The sequence below is a fragment of the Carya illinoinensis genome, chromosome 5 (genome assembly GCF_018687715.1).
Source record: "Carya illinoinensis cultivar Pawnee chromosome 5, C.illinoinensisPawnee_v1, whole genome shotgun sequence".
In the NCBI taxonomy this organism is placed as follows: domain Eukaryota; kingdom Viridiplantae; phylum Streptophyta; class Magnoliopsida; order Fagales; family Juglandaceae; genus Carya; species Carya illinoinensis.
In genome coordinates this window covers 2,610,023-2,630,123 of record NC_056756.1, presented here as the reverse complement: position 1 = coordinate 2,630,123, position 20,101 = coordinate 2,610,023, and the positions used below count along the sequence as shown (strand labels likewise).

The following is a 20,101-nucleotide window of genomic DNA, read 5'->3' as shown; positions in this document are numbered from 1 at the left end:
AAATATTTTAGATTTATCCAATCTAATATGAATTTTTTTATATAAATAATTCAAATTTTGTCCATTATCAACTTTTGGCCAAGCGAGGATGCTCTAAAACGCTCTTCCTCTGCGTTTGTATCCGGACGCAAGCCATGAAGCCATGCAAACCTGCTCCAATTACATTGTGACTGATCACCTTGCTGTGAAACACAGATTCCCCAAATTAGTTTCGATTAAATTTATTCGAGTCTATCTGCCTTGCCACCCCTCTACCGCTTCTTTACCATTCCTCTTATTTTTTAAATTTTTATTTTACTTAATAATTAAGAAAGTAATTATTCATAAAATTATATATATATTTTTAATCTTTTTTTAATAATTAAGGATGTTAAAAAATTATTTTAAAAAATAAATATAAAATAAAAATTTTAAATACACAAAAATAATAATAATGAGATAGTAAAGATATAAAAAAAATAGTTAAAAGAAAATGATAAAAAAAAATAAAAAATTCATAATACCTTATAAGTAATAAACGAGTAGTGATAGGTTTACTTGATAGGATAGTAAGTCTATCACTACCCTTGCCCAAAATATCAGTATTCATGACATCGTAAACGATGCGGTTGCCATGATGCAACATTGCAACCAGTTCCACCTACATTGACCACCTTCCATAGATCATAGAATTTTTCCCAAATTATGTTCGATTAAATATCATCTAAGGAAAAGGTAGACGGTTTTACCCTTTTTCTCTCTACGGAATAGGGTTTTTGGTTTCAGTCGTGTCTTGGGCTTTACGTGAGGCTACATGGTAGCCATTAAGGGTGGCTCCAGTCAGCCCTCTTTTGCCGATCTGGTGGCTGCCGTCCCGCAACCCATCCCTGAGATGGTTCTTGCTCCTAGGATTCCTAAGCTAGTTGATGGTGAGGTGTTCTTTCAATTCACCAAAGAAGAAATTGCAAGATCAACGAAGCTTTGCCGCTTCTCGGTAGTTCTGAAGTTTTTGAAACAAAGACCTTCATTGGATGCCGTCCGATCATTCATTCATAGCCGATGGGGACTCTCTTCCACTCCGGTCGTATCTTTCATGTGGTGTCCTCGGAATGTTTTTGTTCGTATGATGTCTGAAGCCGATTTCACGAAAGCGCTCTCACGGGAGGTGTGTGAAATTAACGGAAGTTTTTACCGTCCGTTTCGGTGGTCTCCAGATTTTGATGAAGATGCAAAACCTTCAAGAGTGCCGGTCTGGGTTTACCTTCCAGGTCTTCCTCCGAACTTCTATCAAGAATCTTTCTTGAATATCCTCATGATGTTGATAGGGAGTTTTATCCGGTGTGACAACCCAACCAGGTGTGCTACACGTACGGATGGAGCACGTTTATGTGTAGAAGTTGATGCTGCAAAACCTCCTCTTTCTCATTTCTGGATTGGGGCTCCGGGGTTACCATCTAGTCGCAAGCAAGAAGTGATTTATGAGACTCTCCCGGCATATTGCAATTCGTGTAAAATGCAGGGACATAATTCTCAGACATGCAGAGGAAAATCTGGGCAGCACGGGAATGGATGTAAAGGGACGAAGGATAAGCAGGAGAAAGGGCAACCGGTTGCTGTTAATGGAGAGGGAATGAAAGAAAAAGAAACGGAAATTAATAGGCCTGTTGTTAGTGTGGAAAATATGCAGAGTAGCGTCAAGGAGCAAACGGGTCCAGAGTCAACTACGGTGGATTTATGTCCGCTGTCTGCATCTATGGGGGTGATTCCGATATGTGAGGAACCTGTGGGGATGGTGGAAACTCAAAAGAACAATGTGTTGGTGATTAACCAGGTTGAAAACGGAGTGGAAGTTGTAGAATCGGAGGCTGTATAGGATCTGCTATGTGTGGAAACTGCTAATGAAGAAAACAGAGGTAGTGCGAGGAGGACGGAAAATGTGGATTCTGCTACGTATGGTGATCTCGGGCAACTGAATATGATAAACACAGATCAAAATGTGCCTCTCCTGGAGGTGCAATTTGACGGGACATGACTGATTAAAGAACAACCGGAGAGGGTGGGTGAAGAGGAAACCGAGAATCCAAGAGTTGAGGAATCGGTTGAGATTGATAATGCAGTTTCGGAACCAGATCCAGAGATTCAAGCAGAAGTTTTCAATCAAGAGAAAGACTATCTTACGAAGTCGGAGGCAAATGAAGGTAAAAAAAAATATAAGAATAAGATGTTTGTTAAAATGCGTAGTTCTTCACGGGCTCATGCCCGAGTTTCTAAACTTAACCTATGATTGAGTCCATCTTTGTATGGAATATTAGGGGGGTTGGCACCTCTCAAAATAGATTAAAGAAGTTGATGGGAAAATTGAAACCAAAAATAGTTGCTCTTTTGGAACCTTTTCAAAACGAAGAGGGTGCACGTCAATTGGCTCGAAGGCTGAATTTTGACAACTATATTTCTAATGAGGGTGAAGGGGGTAAAATATGGATTTTTTGGAATAACACTCATATGGTGCATGTCGTTCGGATGGGTATGCAATTTATTTCTATTATGGTTGGAGAAGGTAATATGACATTCTTGCTTACTTTTATTTATGCCAAGTGTACATTGGCGGAGAGACGGCTCCTTTGGGAGGACTTTAGCATTAATAATATGGGTTTTGACTCTTGTATGTTTGTGGGTGATTTTAATATTATACGGAATGATTCAGAAAGAAGAGGTGGTAGGCCTCAGACTATAATGGCTATGGAGGATTTTAATAATTGGATTTATCAATGAGGTTTGATGGAGATGGTGACAAAAGGGAGTGGTTTTTCTTGGTGTAATGGGCGAATGGGGCTTGCTCGTTCTTGGGCGCGCCTTGATCGCGCTCTCATGGATAGTTCTTTCTTGGCTTTGTTTCCTAATGCTTGTTGTTCTTATTTATCGAGTTCGACTTCAGATCATGCTCCCATGTTTATTGAACTTATGTAGGATCCTTTCTCCTATGGCCCTGCTCCGTTCGGTTTCCAACAGATGGGGGTGGACCATCGTGATTTTTAGATTGTGTTCGGTCAGCTTGGGAGGTCCATATGGATGGGTCAGCTATCTATAATCTGACTAGAAAATTAAAAATGACAAAGGTGGCTCTTCGAGAATGGAACAAAAGGGTTTTTGGCCATACTTTGAGTCGTATTGATGCTCTTGAAAAACAGATTGAGAATATTGAGCAGCAATTGCAAATATCTTGGGAAGACAATTTGGGGAATGAATTACAAGAGGCAGTTTCGGATTTGGCTCTTTAGAGACGTCGGGAAGAGGTGAGATTGGCTCAGATGGCTAAGTTAAAATGGAAGATGGAGGGGGATCGGAATACCAAATTCTATCATGCTTGCCTTGCTAATAAAAAAAGGAAAAGAGTGCTACATATGCAGTCAAATGGGGTGGTTTTTTAGACACCAAAAAGTATTCACCAAGGGGCAGTAGAGTACTTCACTTCTGTTTTTCATGGGGAGTCACCTGTAGAGCAGCCTAGTCTTGAAAATTATATTGAGCCTGTCATTTCAGAGGAGGAAAATACCTCACTCATTCGTCCTTCCACTATAGAGGAAGTATTTAAGGCTGTGTCTTCTATTCCATCTCAGAGTTCACCGGGCCCAGATGGATTTGGATCGGGCTTTTATAAATCTTGCTGGCAGATTGTTAAAGGTGATGTATGGAGGGCAGTGAAGGAATTTTTTGTGACAAAGAATCTTCCCAAGTATTTTACGGCTTCATATTTGGTTTTAATACCAAAGGTGGAGTCGCCTACAGGTTTTGATAAGTTCCGACCCATCAGCCTTTGCTCTGTTTTTTATAAAATTTGCTCCAAGATTATTGTATCTCGTTTAACAAGTTTACCGCCCCGCCTAATTTCTCTGGAGCAAGGTGCTTTTATTCCTAGAAGAAGCATCTTTGAGAACATTAGCCTCACTCAGGAAATGGTTCACTCTATTAATAGAAGAATTCATAGGGGTAATATTTTGCTAAAAGTAGATATGGCAAAAGCCTATGATCGTGTGGACTGGGCCTTTCTGATCAAAGTCTTGCGCAGGTTTGGTTTCTCTACTCAATTCTGTGATTTGGTGCATTTTTGTATTTCTAGCCCTTGGTATTCGATTATGATGAATGGTACAGTTAAGGGCTTCTTTCCGGGAGGCCGAGGTCTTCGTCAAGGTGATCCGCTGTCACCTTATTTATTTATCATACAACAAGAGGTCTTATCCCGGTTGATCCAGAGAAGTGTTCATGAGCATAAGTTTGGGTTGTTCTCACAAGCCCGTGGTACACCTATTGTTTCTCATTTGATGTATGCTGATGATGTCATGATTTTTTCCAATGGTAGCCAGAGATCGGTTAGAGTCCTTCAGCAAATTTTGAGCCAATATGAGAGGTGGTCGGGACAGGCTATCAATATTCAGAAATCAGCATTATATTGTTCAAATAAAATTTCCTCTAGAAGGAAGCGTAGATTGTTACGGAGCACGGGATTCAGAGAGGGGACTTTCCCTTTCAAATACTTGGGGGTGCCGATTATTTTGGGAAAGCTTAAACAGGTTCACTTAGAAGATATGATGAATAAAGTGAGGAAAAAAATTAATGGTTGGAAAATGAGGCTTCTATCTTCTGGTGGAAAGCTCATTTTGTTACGACATGTTATTTCTAGCATGGCGTTTCACCTATTTGCTGTTTTATAGGTTCCTCAAGTTATCATTTCCAAAATTCACCAGTTGATGAGTTCTTTCTTTTGGGGAGAATCAGATGGGCGGGATAAAAGAAAATGGGTGGCATGGAGATATATTTGCAATCCGGTGGAAGAAGGGGGGCTTGGTTTGCGGGCCCTTCAGGATTGTCAGAAAGCTTTGCATATGCGTTTTGCGTGGAATCTTATTCAAGGTAATTCTTTATGGGCCAATTTTTTCAAAGCAAAATATGTGGGAACAACATCTTGGTGCTTAATTCAAGACCCAAAAGGGTCTAGGTTTTGGAGAATGGTTGCAAATTGTATACCGTTGCTGTTGAATAATTCGAGGTGGAAGATTAGAGAATGTGATATTTATTTCTGGTATGATAAATGGAGGGAGAATGGCCCGCTTATAAATGATATGTCCCCAATTGGCTCACCTTTGCTTAAAATAAAAGATTGTCAGTTATCAGATAGTTGGAATGTGGGTATGTTAGAAAGTTTAGTAGGGGGGAGAAGGTAGATGAGATTTTAATTTCATTATCAAGGCCTAATTCTGGAAAGGATGTTCTGATTTGGACTCCGATGGAGACAGGTAAGTTTACTACTAAATCTGCCTGGAACTGTATTCGTGTTAAGGGATCTTCTCTTGATGGGCATACTTGGATTTGGAATAAATGTATTCCGTTAAAAATGTCTATACATTTTTGGAGGGCTTTGCATATGGCCTTGAGTGTGGATGATAGATTGCAACGTATTGGTATTCCTATTGCTTCCAAATGTGATTGTTGTATGGTAGGTCATATTGAAGATTTGAATAATGTGTTATTTAAGGGTGATTTTCCTAAAAAAAATATGGTCCTTTTTTGCCACTATATTTGGTATTCCTATTGGAAGTGGTTGGAAACAGAATGCAAGGATTTGGTTCAGGCGAGCAAATGCATCTACACAGGTGGGTTTTATTGTGGGTATTATGCCCATCATTGTTACTTGGCGATTATGGAGGAGAAGATGTCTAGCTCGGATGGAAGGTATTTTGGAGTCCCATAACACTATTGTCCATTCTATTGGTGTATGGCTTGGTTCTCTTTGTCAAATGATTAAACGACCCAAACGGTTGTCTCATCGAGATGGTATGATTCTTGAGGCCTTGAGGATAAAGCCGGTTGCCCCGAATGTCCCTTCTTGCAGAGTAGTAAGGTGGACTAAGCCACCATTGGGGTGGCATAAATTAAATACAGATGGTAGCAGTCTTAGCAATCCAGGTTCATGTGGTATTGGGGGGGTAATTCGCAACGAGTCAGGACGTCATGTCCAGGCTTATGCTTCACATCTTGGTTTTGGCTCTAATAATAAAGCAGAACTTATGGCGCTTCTTCAAGGTTTGAGGATTTGCACAGCTTTAAATATCACTAAGGTGATTGTGGAAATGGATTCACAGGTAGTTATTTCTTGGTGGATGAGAGGAAGATGTGGTGTTTGGTATCTGGAAGATTTTTGGGAGGAAATTATTGAACTGACCCGAACCATACAATGTCATTTTCAACATGTTTTGCGTGAAGGTAATAGAGTGGCAGATTGGTTAGCCAAAGCTGGGGCTTCAGGGGAGGAGTTGGCATTCTATACTCATTGTAATATGCCTCAGTTTTTGCGAGGGTTGATCAGTTTCGACAGTTTAGGCCTCCCATCTTTAAGATGTTAGGTCTGGTTTGTTTTTTTTTTGTTTTGTCTAATAGGTTTGGTGGTGTTTTTGTTTTTGGAATGTGGTTCTTTTGGTTTTTTTTTTTGGGTTTTGTTTTTTATTTCCACAGTATTCCTCCACCATAAGTGAGGGTTTTTAATAAATATGGGAGGGGGTCACTCTTGGACATGTGACCTTCCGCGCTTCTTAAAAAAAAAAAAAATCATCTAAGGATTAATTTAAAAATCATTATCTGTCCGTAACTCGTGAAAACCAAAAAAAAAAAAAAAAAAACCGAAAAACCAAAAAACATACACACACAATTTTTAAAAACACGTGTGCTGACCTGATTGTTTGGATTAAATTTTGACTCCAAAGTATAAAATTAGAAGTCAACCTCCCCAACCTCCATACATTATTTTTTTTAATTTTTAAATTTTTTAATATTTTCTTATTTTTTTAAATTTATTCTTGTTAAAGTAATTTAATTATTCTATTCATTATCTATATATTAAATATTTGATAAAAGAAAAAAATAATAAAAAAAAAGTGTGGTGTGTGGAAGTTATGTTAATAATAGGAGGTTGTTTAGCTTTTTTCTAAAAATAAATGCTGTAATTTGTTTCCTCTGCCCAAATTGTCAATTTAAAAACAACAACGCTATGATAATAACATTTTTAGAAAAGAGTTTAAAAAACATTTTCCATCGGAAACCTGCTCTTCCTTCACTATATGCAATCAAATAGTAACAAATAACTGAGTTGTGTTTATTATGGAATATGTGGTATGTGTTTGTGTTTTATATAAACTATTAATATTATCCCATTGAATTAGGATTAATCATGTCATCGGCATCACTTGGTTTCTGAATCCAACCCGATGGTGACTTTGAGTTGTGCGTTTTACATAAGAAAATAGTACGGGTTTTTTATATTCACTCTGTTTGGATCGACATTGCTGGGTTACCCATTTTGGATATTTCTGGTTTTGATTTTGAACTCTATCGTGGGCCACTGGGTCAACGCAACTATGGGTCACCCTTTATGGAGATTTTGGAGATTTTTGGCACCATTCTAATTTGGATGAAGGCTGATTTTAATCAGTTTGGATATATGGCTATGACATTTTAGCCTAACACATCTCTTGTAGGAGCACTTTGGTCGGATTAACATATGTAGTAAGGGCATTTCAATCTAACAAGACATTAGTAGACAAATATCTTGATCCAATTCATCACATGAATTCTTACTGGGTAGAATGTAAAAGTTCTTTTATTACGAATAGAAATAAATTATAGATATTACTTTAAAAAAATAAAAAAGTATAGATTCCGCTCCAAAAAAAATATATCCAACTCAATCAGACGTAAGTACTGTTGTACATGAAAGAAAAGTGCAGTCCAAAACAAATGAAGAGCTGGTTTTTTGTCTGATAAAGCTACCTCGAGAACATACTGTGGCCGTTGTAAGCATAGTGGCATGTTCGTCGAGAATGTCCCACAAACTATCGTTGTAGTTTTTTATGGTATCTTGTACACGTATTTGATGGATTCGACTGGGGATATCAGTTCCTCTCTTCTCTTTCTTTTATTTCCTTATGAGCCAGTGTCACAAGGAAACCCCCCCAATAGTTTCAACATCTTTTCTCTTTTCAGGGCATCTTTTCTTACCAAGAGTTGGTACTTACAAAACTCATGTGATACTGAAGTCCAACAAATTATACAAATAGCATCCTGTGAGGTAATTTCTTCAAAATCGATTATATAAACATTGTTGCTTCTAAAAGTAATAAAACAAATATTACAATCATGAACATTCAAAATAATGCACTTATCCATTTTGAAAGTAACTGTAAATTCTTTATCACATAATTGACTTATGCTCAAAAGATTATGTTTTAGACCTTCAACAATTAGAACATTTTCAATTATGAGAGAAGATTCATTACCAATTTTACATATTCCCAAGATCTTCCCTTTCGAGTTGTCTCCAAATGTCACGTGTCCTTCTTCTTTAGATCTAAGATAAAAGAATTTAGTCTTGTCTCCCGTCATGTGTCTTGAACATCCACTATCTAAAAACCATTTGTTTTTACTTGTGGATGACTTCATGCATACCTATAAAAACAATTAAAATGATTTTTCTTGGTACCCAAGTTCTTTGACTCCTTTATTTATTAGTATTAGAAGAAATAAGATTTTTAGGTACCCATATGGCCCTAATAGTCATTGTATGATATCTTCTAATAGGACAAGTATGATAATTATGATCATTTCTATTACAGAAATTGCAAATAGTATGTGACATATATGAAGATCACTTGAATGATTATAATAATATCTTTTTTTGACAAAATTATTTTTATGAAAAGAATTTTGAATATTGGTCTTTGATGTAGAAGGATTATCAAAGAAATTTTATAAGGTTTGTATTTTTGTTTTGGCATATATCCAAACCTCCCTTGTCAAAAACACAACTTTGACTACCAAGAAGTTTTTCAAAATTTCTTTTTCCATTCGTAAAGTTTTCAACAATATTTTCTAAATCAGTTTTATTCTTCTTTAACTTGAGATTTTCATATTTCAAAACGATATTTTATTTTCTTAAAATTTCAATTTCGTTTGTTAAAGAAGAATTTTTCTTTTTCAAAACAATATACTTGATACCTAATTTTTCAAATTCCTCATATACCTCTTCTAAAACATTTTGCAATTCTTCATATAAAGAATCTTCAATATTATCAAGATTTGTTACCTCAATGTCATCTTTAGCCATAAGACAAAGATTTGCTGATTCTCAATTGCTTGTTTCACTATCTGAGCTTCTTGAATCATCATCCCATATTGCTTTCATTGCTTTTTTGCTATTGTTTCAATTTTTCTTTAGCAAAGGATAATCTGGCTTGATATGATCAGGCTTATTACATTTATAACAAATTAAAGTGTCATTTTTACCTGAATCTTTTTCGGAAAACTTTTTGAAAGATTTCTTAGAGGAGTTTTAGTTTTCTTTAAGAACCTCTGAATTCTTCTTATTATCATTGCAACTTCTTCATCTTTGTCTTCATTTTCCTCATCTTCATCACTTTCACTTTCATGAGGAACAGCTTTAAGTGACAAACTCTTCTTTGGCTTTCCTTCTTCTTCTCCTCTTTTCAATGTGTACTCATGAGTGATAAGTGACCCGATGAGTTCATTCACTTCGAGCTTCTTGAGGTCTCTAACTTCAAGAATCGCTGTCACTTTTGATTCCCAGCGTTTTGGTAGAGAGTTGAGAATTTTTCTTACTATCTCCACCTTAGAATAAATTTTGCTAAGAGCTGTCAAGCTGTTTATGATGTTAGTAAAATAAGTGTACATACTAGAAATAGATTCATTATCATTCATTTTAAACATTTCATATTCATGAGTAAAAATATAAATTTTTGATTCCTTGACTTGCGAAATTCTTTCATAGGTAACTTTCAAGTTATCCCAAATTTCTTTTGCCGTAGCGCAAGTCATTATTCTATTAAACTCATTTCTATTGAGAGAATTAAATAATAAATTCATAGCAGTTAAATTCAAAATATAAAGTCTATCGTCTTCACGATCAAACTCTTCTTCTTCCTTTTTGACCTTTATTCCATCAACCACTTTTGTTGAAATATAAGGTCCATTTACAATGTATTTCCAGATTTCTTGACCTTGAGCCTGAAGGAATATTCTCATTCTAACTTTGCAGAATGAGTAATTATCTTCACAAAAGAGTGGAGGCCGACTGCTAGATTGACCTTCACCAAATGAAGCTACAATGTTAGCCATAAGATTTTAATTCAAAATATAGTTAATCTTATAATAGAGTTCTTAGCTCTAATACCAATTGTTGCCCAGATGACTAACACAAGAGGGAGGTGAATTGAGTTGTATTAAAAAAAATAACAATTATAAATTAAATATACAATATAAAATATAAATAAAATACGAAATAGTAATAAATATAAAGAGTAAGGGTTAGAGTGAAGCAAACTCAGTATGTTAACGAAATTTGGCCCAACTGCCTACGTCCTCGCCTCAAACTACCCCATGAGGATTCCCAAATTTACTATTCAACCTCCTTCAGGTGGAGATAGAAACCTATTACACATTTGAACAACACCGCAACAAAGAATCCATGTAGAACACCCTCTACACTTGCAATCACCTTACATGTAGTGATTCAACTATTCCCTGTGTAGAACACTTTCTACACGCACAAGGGTTATACACACCCTTTTACTGATACAAGAGCTGATAGTGGGTAGGTTATCAGAAAACACTCCTCAATGAGTGGAATAAGAACAATACAACGCAAACTATATCTCTCAAAATGAACAAGAATTAAGGCTCAATGCTTAGAGAAGAGAGAATGAAAGTTTTGAATGAATGTTGTATGCTCTTGGTGTTGTAAATGTGAAGCTCTCAAATGATCTATTTATAGGCATATAAAACTTCTTATTCAAATTTAAAAATATTTACATGTCAAAGATAATATCATTCACTTTTTCAAAAAATTCAAATAAAAGGTTATTCTTTTTCAATTGTTAAAGACAACATCATTCATTTTTCAAATACTTCAAATCTAATCTTTTACTTTTGACATATGACAAAATAAGCACACTTTACTTTTCAAAAAATTCAAACCTAATCTTTTGCTTTTTGCATATGACAAGAGGAGCACACTTTACTTTTTAAATTTTTCAAACAAAATCATCTACCTTTTGCATAAGTAAAAAAAAAAACATCAATCACTTTTGAAAATATTCAAATAAAACATGCATATGTGAAAGATGACAATTAATCATTTTTAATATTTTTAAAGTTCAACCCTTTAATCAAGGTATGCACATGTGAAAGATGACAATCAATTATCTTTCAAAATTTTCAAATTTAATTTTCAAAATATTCATGCACATTTGAAAAATGTATTTTAATGCTTTATGATAAAATATTAATTTTGAGCCTTAATCCTAATTTCGAATTTTTAAGAGATTTACAATATTATTCTATGACTTTAATGTGAACTTGTTCTCTTCTTGCTCATGTTTGTTTTCTTGATGTGCTTGACTCCATTGTGTAGACAACTTGAACTTGAGACTTCTTTATTCTTTGAATTCATTTATTATCATCAAAATCTATGTGTAGATATATAATTACACAAAATTTGAAACCGTGGGTTCAACAATTCACTTGATCTATTTTTAGAGGGAGAGAGAGTTACCAACTAATACAAAAGAAAAGAATAGAAAATAAATTCTAAGGATTGACTAAGAGCCTTTGGCTCCACATGGTGTTGGAAACAAGGTTCTAATGTTGGCCATTACAGAAACAAGAATAGATGTATTGGGATTATGCATTGTCAAAAAATGGTGTGGTATAAATGTATAAAATGCAATTTCTTCAAAATCTAAAGATATCCCAGATGCTATGCACTGCTATAAAGTTCATTTTATAGCCTCTGATTGAGTTTGTACTCAAAGATTGTGATTGAGTTTGTAATCACGAATAACTTCTTCTATACAAATAAATGAAGTACACTAGCCCCCATGACTGAACAAATTGTAATCTATTATGTATGAATAAAGTTTCGAATTTGACTAGGTTTGGATTTGTGTAAACACTACTAAAAAGCATGTATATGTAGATGTGGACCTCAGTTGACGAGGTGCTAATTTTTTTTTTTTCAAGGATGAGCATATTTATGACCTTTGATTGAAATTTGTTAAAATTGTCTAGTTTTGGGATATCCGGACACACAAGTTGAAACAAGACCTTCCAGGCCATGTAAATGAGGTATGTTCTATGTCCAAAAACAAGGGTCTTTCATATCTTATTTTGAATTTTAAATTAATACGTTGGTAACTACTTTTGGCAAAAGGTTTATGCTATTGGTTGGACTCTAGATGGTGAAAAGGTAGCTTCAGGTGGTAAAGATGGAGTATTGAAGTTATGGATGGGTTAGATTGACTGATCACAATACATGATTGAAATTTTGAACTTTGATCGGCATGTAACTTTGCATTAGTTATCAGATAACTGCATATATTAAGTGTTCTGCACTACTTTGAGGAAGATAAGATTTTATTAGTCACTTAAGAGGGCTTAACCCTTCTCTCTCTCTCTCTCTCTCTCTCTCTAAATGCACAATAAACAAGTCGGCGTTATCTTCCGCAATGATGCACATTAATGATGGCTCTTAAACTATGTTTTTCCAACATGCTAATCCCACATAGGCCAAAAATGGGTGTTTCATGAAGCACTAACCATCTCGCAATAGAGAAGTGAACGATTAAAAACTTTATGATTGGTCATCTATTAGAAAATAACCCATTAAGACTTTAGTTTTAACATGGGTAGATAATCCCAAAATAATTTGTGAAATGGAGGTGTGAAATGGGAGTGAGGAGTAAAGATACCAGTCATGAATGAAAACGAGATGATGAAAAATATACTTTTGCATTGTCATCTATTTGTTTGTTTCGTAAGGAGGAAGGGCAAAAGAAATTCATGCAGGACGAGGTGATTATAATAAAATTGGTGTAAAATGAATACAAGTAATTTGAAGTAATTTTGCTTCCAGAAAATGTAACTTTAAAAAATTGTCCTCGTAGCTGTGGGAGTTTCAGTACGGTTATTGTGCACTTGTTCCGATCGTCTGCCTTGTTTCATGGTTTCCAACACAAGGATCGTCTTGTTTTCCTTCACCCTTGTGTCAAAAGCTTCCCAACTACTTTAAGAACAATGAAGCTTCCTTGTAATTCAAAATGGGCAACATGGTGAAGTTTCACAGCCATAAAAACTTACACTAGTTCTTATTCCGAGACTCTCCTGCCCTCGATTTTGTTAGGTACCATTTGTTAAATCAACAGACTGGCATTAATTTTATTTAATAATAAAAAATAGAGATTTTACTATAGAGTAACTTCAACAATTTCAATGCTTTAACAGAAAATACACTCAAAAATGCATAAATATTATATTTGGAAAGCAAAAGTGTAGAAGTCACACATGCTTTATGACATTATTATTATGAAATGCATTCTACAACATAGCAAAAATAGGCAGTCTAGCTGATGCTAGTGATGTTTGAAACGGAAGAATTGAAAGGTAGGCAAAGTTTGTTTATAACTACTTAGCATGAGTTACCTATGTGCCATGAATCAAACATTCAAAAGAAGTTCCTCGCCCTCAAGCTTTCAAAAGTGTCCTTTAAAGTCTTCTCCACAGGAGTGAAGTTAAGGCCTAAACCTTCTGCTCTCTCCCTTGATACCTTGCAGGTTGATGCAAAAGGATGGTCATCTCCGCATCTGCAACATAAAAAGTGTAGGTCAATTTGTGTCTGAATTCTATTACAATTGTTATATGTTACAAAACACACTAACTAATTAACAGGTTGCATAAATCAAGTACAAAAACTTCAAAACAGTCGGTTTGAGGTAAACGGCAGTTTGGAAAAGAATTATATTTCACTTTTTGTATAGTAAGCATGTATGACACAGTGAATCTTCAATGTGTAACCAGTGTGAATCATAAATTGACAAGTTGATGCTAGTATTGGGTATATGAATACATCACTTACTTTTCAGGAAGGTTTATATCAGGGAAGAGTTCACGCATAAGCTTCTCAAACTCAGAAAATTGGAGAACTATTCCAACTAAACAATATCTTCCACTAGCTAATGGATTCTCGAATGCTAGTATATGTGCATTAGCAACATCTCTAACATCAACCCATCCGGGATGTATAAATGGAAGACTTTCAGCCCCTGCATAAGAGAGTGTCAACTGCTTGCATCACAAAAAGATTGTGTCTTTTAGAAGAAGGAAACAGGCAGAACCACTTGCTGGGAGAAACTAAGACATTTTTAAAGATTAGAGCTGTATAGTTTCCAAAATTACCTTCAAAGGAAATGCATTTACGTCTTGATAACTTTCAATTTATTTAAGCATCCCTAAAGAATGAAATTGCCATTGAAATACGATTCCTTCTTTTTAAAAGGAAAAAAAAAAAAATCTTTAAACCAACCCTTTATAACTTTTACAAACAATCCAAAGCAAAGTTGCAAGCCACATGAGTCATTGCTAGAGTTTCATCATGATTAAGATGACAAGTAATTCCAATAGATGTGTAAAAGTACTAAAAATCGTTCAAGATGAAAAATGTAAGATTCATTTAGCATAAAGTTGATATAACTGGGATGGTATGCCATTAGACAAACCATCTGATGATAGACTTTTCAATTACTGTTTCTACAAGTAATACCTGTAGTAACAGCTAGCTCCCATATTTTTTGCCTTTCTGGCAAGGCTGTGGGTCAGCATACGTTAGGTTTTGCCATTTTTACCTCGACTTTTCATATGAAGCACTGTAAGAATTAGCAGTGATCTTATTCCCATATAATTGTTATAGTTTTAAATAATTCAGGGATTTGTACATAATGAGATTCAATATATTACTTCTAATGATATTTTTAAATCATTAGGGAAAAACAAAAATAAAGATGGACGACGAGATGATAGCATGACGAGGATGCTGCACTGGAGTACTCAAGATTTAGGAAAACGACATGAGTTCACGAAAAGAGAGTAAGCAACATAAAAAGGGAACAGTAGGCCACTCTTTTCATTAAAATTACAGAAATAATAGCTGATTAAAGTTCATTTATTTTGGCAAATAGTTACCGAGAGTTTGAGTAAGAACTGTGATTGGATTAGATAACTATTGTGGGAATAAAAGTATAATGCATGCCTTTGCTATCAATCCTCTTATTTAACATATTCATTTTACGGCTTCCACTCAACTAAGTAGAACTTTTTCACATGGTTTATTCTTTCCAGCAAAAGAAAGTTAGCCAACACAAAACAAAACGCAATTTTTCTTTTTGAGGTTTCTGCAGTGAGATTTGCTATGTTATGAACCACGAGAAGAAGAATAGGAAGTAAATCAAAAACTAAATACATACCCTCACAATTCCCAATAATTGCAAACACCTCATAATTGGTTGCCATAGAGTCATAACTTTAATTGGTTAGACCCACGGCAAACACTTTCCACCAGTTACTCGTATGGGAAGCAAATACCATATGGTCTGAGGATCACTGGCAGGTTCTTCAAGAGATTCTTTTTCATTAATAGGCACAAGTATTTGTTAATATTCAAATAGGCAGGTAAACAGTAATATCACTGGCCGAAGAATACCTTTCACAAGTTTGAGAAATGGCTCCAAAGTTGCATTGAGAGTTGGCTGTAAAAGGGGACCACTCACCCACCAAGGAAGCATTGCTACCATGTCAATTCCATTTTCTTTCGAAAATTCCCAAGCAGCCTTCTCTGCCAAGGTCTTTGAAAGCATATACCAAAGCTAATGAAAACAATTATCTTTAGGATAGACACAGTGAAAATTTTTACGGCTGCAATATACTAATTAGCCACTATCTAAGACTGCTGCTGATAAATAATATATGTTATGCAACTAAACCAAATACAAAACATTTGAACACCATACTAACGCAAATACAAGGCATTGAAGGCAAGTTTTCGATAACATTCTTCCATGCCCCCCGGCCCAAGGGCAGTGGGTCAGAATATTTAGGGCATGTACCACAGCTCAACTTTTATCCTTCTTCCCTCAATATATGCGTCTAGAAGCCAATAGAGAATTGGATGTTCAAATTAAGATTCTGCCCTAGCCAACACTTGGCTCCAGTTCAGGGGCAATAGTTTGCTTAATCATTCAAATATATGAGGGACAGAGAAAGAAAGCATAAATAAGTCTTAATGGAAAAAATTTGTTCTTCAAAGCTATCAATAACAGTTTAATGCAATACAAAATTGCAGCAATGCTGTTTATTTTTTATGTTTTATATTAAAATGAGATACACCCATTTTTTTATATAATTAATAATAAAATTATTACTTATTATTTTATTAATAACTTGATTGTGATGTTTTCTAAAAGCGGCATTTAAAAAAGTAAATATAAAGGAAAAAAGATGAAGCTTAGAAAAGAATGCAAAGTGTTTCAGACTCTAAAAATCCCAAATAATCTAATATTTACTGATGTGGCCTTTCAAATGGTTTTATACTTAAATGACCGAATTCATACTTATTTAATCCATTATTCGATGACATGGCTTAACAGAAGCAACACTCCTGCTTCGAAAATTATATAGCTTATAGATACAATTAAGCTCACCTTACAGGGCTACTACACCCACAGTCTAAGATAGGAGACGAACGATCAAGAGGAAAAGGGAAACAAAAGAAGGAAAGAACAGACTAACATATTGTCTGCACAAGATAACTTGTCCCAGGCTTGCCCTCATATACGTACCATTATGGTTTAAGTTAGAATCAGTCACAGAATCATGTAAGTCCTCATATGTAGATTCAGCAAAGAACTTGAGAAAAGGATAAAATGTACGTAATAAGAAATTAACATATATATGAACCTTTGATTTCTCACAAACAGCTGGTTCTGAAATCCAAGTCTCATCAACTACCACATCAGGAGTAAGGGGTTTTCCACTGTATATAACTGCTGCCATTGAGGATGTTAAAACCACTCTTTTAACAGATGAAACTTTAGCACATGATCTAAGAACGTTAAGTGTTCCCTTCACAGCTGGCTCAATTAATTCGGCCTGAAAGGAATTATAAACAGAGGCATTTGAATTGGGTAAGTTGATAATGCACCAGTGCATTTAAATGTAAACTCTTGCACCATCTGGATAGACTATGGCATTTTTCCGTCTTAAATTTGAATGAGTTCAACAAAATACTAACAAAGATTTGCATGTGAACATTGGAGAAAATCTATTGTAGTATTCATTGTAGATAAAAGATGTATCCGATGAACATCAACAAGCATATGTGATAGTCCAAGATGGTAATTTCATCTGAATAAATCCATGAAAGAATAAACTCACATCATGGACTACTTAAAATTATAAGGAGGCATGAAATTCAACAACTTTTGGCAAACAGCTATGCATTATACAAAATTGGTGATTCGTTGAAACGGCCCATTGGCACAGTACATGACATTTGCATCGATTCACTTAGCATGAAACCAAACGTACCTGCGGATCGTTGGCACTGAAATAAACAGGGCTGGCTGTATGAAAAACGCCCTCACATCCATCAACCAGGGAATCAAAAGATCCTTCTTCCAGTAAGTCTGCTTTGAACAAATGAAGTCTTTCCTTAGCTCCATCCAGCATAAGTAAGTGTTCTGTCTTCTTAGGGTCATCTGTGGCAAACATTTAAAGCTGAACCCATAAAATGTTTACAGTATAAAAAATATCCATTTAGCATTACCAATATTCATATCTTTCCCTGCTTACACATCAAGTTAATGATATCCTAAAGAAGTATATTAAAGCATCTAATTTCGAAAGCGAAAAATAATCTTTTCTTAGTGATTATTAGGATGTTTGGAGCAAAGTGAACTGACAGTTGAGCGAAGCTGTCTCAGACTACAACAGTTGGTTCCAAGAAACTCAAGGAGCTTTTTTTTAAAAACATAAATGTATTATTACCCGAAGGAAAATCCTATACACTCTCAACTCAGGTAGCTCAAAATTAAAGAAAACATCGATTATAGAAGAAACACTTACGTAATCTGGTGAGAGAATTAGAGAATATGTGATGATACTTTTAAGTACTTACTTGGGTCACGAACAGAGGCATTGACAGTGTATCCGCGTTGGAGCAAGAGTTTCACCAGCCACGACGCAATGTATCCGGACGCTCCGGTTACGCACACCACCTTCTCTGCTCCACCACTCATTCTCTGCAATTGGCACCTTTTCTGCTCCACCACTCACTGTGTCCCTCTTCACGTCATCTTCTTAGGTTTGGTAAACAAGTTTTATCTTAAAATTTTCATCTCAACTTAAAATTCTCATTTTATCATTACAAATTTTTTAAATTTTCACACAAAATATAATAAACAATTTAACTTTTTTAAATCCCAATATAACTTTTTCAAATTTCAAAACAATAATAATATTAAAAATAATATTTTAAACTTTCATTCCAAACCCTCAAAATTCTCATCAATTTAGAGTATCGTAGTTGATTTGGCTAAATATCTTTAAATTTGACTAATGTGAACACTTCTTTACGTTAGATTTGTTTATTCCATTTAAATTCAATTCCTACGTTATATTAGTTATTTATTCACTATATAATAATAAAATTTTATTAAATTAATATTTTTTTAAAAATTTTATTTTTATCACATTTATTATTCTATCAATTTAATATTATTAGTAATTATATTATAATTAAATTAATATTAAAAAACATATTTTCAAAAATGATTTATGAAAGTATAGAACATTTTAATATTTTAATTGAAAAAATGAAAGTGTAGAATATTTTAATATTTTAATTGATAAAATAAAAGTGTAGAAAGAAAAATATAAGAGTGAGAAAATAATATTTTAATTTTTAATGAATAAAAATAATCTTCTATATTTAGTCAATAACTGTAAATATTTTAGATTTATCCAATCTAATATGAATTTTTTTATATAAATAATTCAAATTTTGTCCATTATCAACTTTTGGCCAAGCGAGGATGCTCTAAAACGCCCTTCCTCTGCGTTTGTATCCGGACGCAAGCCATGAAGCCATGCAAACCTGCTCCAATTACATTGTGACTGATCACCTTGCTGTAAAACACAGATTCCCCAAATTAGTTTCGATTAAATTTATCTGCCTTGCCACCCTTCTACCGCTTCTTTACCATTCCTCTTATATTTTAAATTTTTTTCAAATTTTTATTTAAGTTAATAATTAAGAAAGTAATTATTCATAAAGTTATATATTATTTTAATCTTTTTTTAATAATTATGGATGTTAAAAAATTATTTAAAAAAATAAATATAAAATAAAAATTTTAAATACACAAAAAATAATAATAATGAGATAGTAAAGATATAAAAAAATAGTTAAAAGAAAATAATAAAAAAATAAAAAGTTCATAATACCTTATAAGTAATAAACGAGTAGCTATAGGATAGTAAGCCTATCACTACCCTTGCCCAAAATATAAGTATTCATGACGCCGTAAACGACGCGGTTGCCATGATGCAACATTGCAACCAGTTCCACCTACATCGACTGTGACGCCCCCAAATTCCGTTTGGGATCGGACGAACATTTGAAGCGTCGAGACATGCAACACAAGGTTACCTGCCCCCGTTCATGACATATAAGATGCAATATTCCTAACATACATCTAACATTATGCAATATTCGCAGGGAATAATTTTTTTTTTTAGAAATACTATGTACCAAACTGAAAATATCTCAAATACTTAAAACATACTTCATATATAAAGATCCATTGAATAACTAAGATCACAGCACTAGTCCAAAATAGTTATGATCCAAAAGTACTGGAGATGCAACTCCATCGTACAAGTAGTAATTTAACTACTATATTAACATTAACGACGCACCGTCGTTCAGTCGACTGTGTCTAGTTGGTCAGCTCTTGATCCTCTTTCAGGTCCTGTAACAAGATCTACCATTCGGGAGAATGGTAGTTGGGACTACCACAGTGAGATTTGATTACAAATCTCAGCAAGTTAACAAAAAAAAACTTCCACACAGGCTAATGATGCATGGATGACAGTAAAAGCATAAATGTATAATCAAATTCATAAGTAATTAAAGCATAACTTAGCGTACAACATAGCATAATTGACATAACTT

General features: G+C 34.5%; 2 protein-coding genes across 4 annotated transcripts; one reads left to right on the top strand and one right to left on the bottom strand.

Moving 5' to 3' along the window:
• Positions 1-793: 793 nt before the first annotated feature.
• Positions 794-1,852, top strand: LOC122309374. The gene has a single exon (XM_043122851.1). It carries the CDS (start codon positions 794-796, stop codon positions 1,850-1,852), a length of 1,059 nt encoding a protein of 352 aa, XP_042978785.1.
• Positions 1,853-13,324: 11,472 nt separating this feature from the next.
• On the bottom strand, positions 13,325-18,233 carry LOC122310392 (phenylacetaldehyde reductase-like). Of its 3 annotated transcripts, none has more exons than XM_043124286.1 (6): positions 18,044-18,233; positions 17,455-17,624; positions 16,825-17,016; positions 15,572-15,734; positions 13,952-14,138; positions 13,325-13,679 (listed from the first exon to the last, which is right to left on the bottom strand). In XM_043124286.1, the coding sequence occupies exons 1-6, from the start codon at positions 18,162-18,164 to the stop codon at positions 13,541-13,543; spliced, it is 972 nt and encodes a 323-aa protein (XP_042980220.1). In that variant the 5' UTR covers positions 18,165-18,233; the 3' UTR covers positions 13,325-13,540. The 3 variants fall into 3 exon arrangements, with proteins under 3 accessions (XP_042980220.1, XP_042980221.1, XP_042980222.1); XM_043124287.1 differs by having other exon boundaries at positions 15,572-15,713; XM_043124288.1 differs by having other exon boundaries at positions 17,455-17,643; positions 18,044-18,166.
• Positions 18,234-20,101: the final 1,868 nt, after the last annotated feature.

What these genes read in the sequence shown, in the direction of transcription:
- LOC122309374 (XM_043122851.1), top strand. Translation starts at nt 794, where the DNA reads ATGGTAGCCATTAAGGGTGGCTCCAGTCAGCCCTCTTTTGCCGATCTG.
- LOC122310392 (XM_043124286.1), bottom strand. Translation starts at nt 18,164, where the DNA reads ATGAGTGGTGGAGCAGAGAAGGTGGTGTGCGTAACCGGAGCGTCCGGA. An exon ending in CTGTTTGTGAGAAATCAAAG is followed by an intron (nt 15,735 to 16,824) that starts GTTCATATATAT and finishes TGTTTTCATTAG; the next exon opens with CTTTGGTATATGCTTTCAAA. An exon ending in GATATAAACCTTCCTGAAAA is followed by an intron (nt 13,680 to 13,951) that starts GTAAGTGATGTA and finishes TTTATGTTGCAG; the next exon opens with ATGCGGAGATGACCATCCTT.